General features: G+C 38.0%; 1 protein-coding gene across 1 annotated transcript; it reads left to right on the top strand.

The window, feature by feature from the left end:
• Positions 1-6: 6 nt before the first annotated feature.
• LOC106108308 (protein unc-13 homolog B-like) lies at positions 7-1,704 on the top strand. Its single transcript, XM_013289442.1, has 4 exons — positions 7-70; positions 639-801; positions 1,148-1,274; positions 1,474-1,704. Exons 2-4 carry the CDS (start codon positions 680-682, stop codon positions 1,645-1,647), a joined length of 423 nt encoding a protein of 140 aa, XP_013144896.1. The 5' UTR covers positions 7-70; positions 639-679; the 3' UTR covers positions 1,648-1,704.
• The last annotated feature ends 8 nt before the right edge of the window (positions 1,705-1,712 follow it).

A 1,712-nucleotide genomic window follows, 5' to 3' on the forward strand; every position in this document is an offset into this window, starting at 1 on the left:
GGCGAGGTGTCGCTGCAGGTCGACCTGTTCACGCACCCTGGCACCGGCGAGCACAAGATCACCGTCAAAGGTAACTTCAACAATTGACTCTTAGATCTAATAATCTAATTAGTCAGAATTGTTTCTTGAATATTGAAGGTCCATTCCTTGAAATTTTATATAAAATTTCCCCTACAAAGACAAACTAGACAAAAATGTGTAGTTTGTCTTTTTCTCTATTTTTAGACATTGTTAAAATGCTAAGTGGAATCATTTTAACAGTTCTAAGCAGTGAATTACTTTTAAATTTGTTTGAAAAATTAATTAAAATAAAAACAAAAATGTTTAATTTTCATGTTTAAAGTTGTTAAAACTTTCCTACTCAAGATACTCTAAACATTGTGGGCTTTAAAAATGTCTATATGCACAAAGGATTAACTATAGCACTTACGTTTGATCGTAAATGAAAAACAATCTGACGGGTTATCTTAATATGGAAGTGTTGCATAAGTATGCGATTCTTTTCCATTTATGTAATTTCTGAATATGGAGCGGATATTCCTTTGTTTATTCTGATACATTCACTTAAGATATCGATTTAGATCGATAAAATTATAGATATATCATTGATGGTTTTGATATGAGTAATATCTTTGTAGTGGTTGCCGCCAACGATTTGAAGTGGGTGATTGCCAGTGGCATGTTCCGTCCATTCATTGAAGTCAACCTGATCGGTCCCCACCTCGCGGATAAGAAGAGAAAATTCGCCACCAAGTCGAAAAGCAACAACTGGAGTCCCAAATTCAACGAGACTTTCCATTTGTAAGTTTTATATGTATTTGTATTCATTGTAGAACGTTAATTCAAACACATTTCTATTCATAATTTAACTAAACTAATTGTTTATCAAATAGTATTTTAGTTGTTTGTAGCATGCACCAATTGTTACCGTTGTGACCTTCCTATTGATTCCCTGAGATAATCTTTATGTCTTGGAAAATACACCATTATTAAGTAGAACTCTAGTAACTGTGATTTACGACAGAAACGATGACTGAGGAAATGAGGAGTCCTTTCTCCTAAATACTCCCGTAGAAGAAAGAACTTTCCTAAAAGTACAGGGACATGGTGGTGTAATAATAAGTAATACTCTCTTTAACTTGTCCAGTATGGTGAGCGCGACGGAGCAGCTGGAGTTGTTCGAGCTGCATGTGTGTGTGCGGGACTACTGCTTCGCACGAGAGGACCGCCTCGTGGGCCTCGCTGTCATGAGATTGGCGGACATCGCTGAACAGGTACGTAACATTTCTCAACAACTCAATTTCAAATAGGAGCAGAAGATACCAAAAGACTCTTATCTTACTTTACCCATACGTATCTGAAGAAGTAGTTGAAAATGTGGAATAAAAATTGAATAACGATGTTTTCCTGCCTTTAAATATTAACATCTAAAATTGGTAAATACGATTGTAACTAATTTATGTAATTTGACAGGGTTCATGTGCGTGCTGGTTGCCATTGGGTACGAGAGTCAAAATGGATGAGACCGGGTGGACGATACTAAGGATTCTATCGCAGAGGCACAGCGATGAAGTGGCGAGAGAATTCGTCAAGCTCAAGTCGGAAATGAGGTCGGAGGCTCCAGCCGGCAGTCAGGCGCCTGCGTGAGATCCACACACCGCTCTGGATGCACGCGAGAACTTAATTAAGATTATAAGGGACAAAGGAGCCAG

The sequence above is a fragment of the Papilio polytes genome, unplaced genomic scaffold, assembly GCF_000836215.1.
Source record: "Papilio polytes unplaced genomic scaffold, Ppol_1.0 DF821722.1, whole genome shotgun sequence".
In the NCBI taxonomy this organism is placed as follows: domain Eukaryota; kingdom Metazoa; phylum Arthropoda; class Insecta; order Lepidoptera; family Papilionidae; genus Papilio; species Papilio polytes.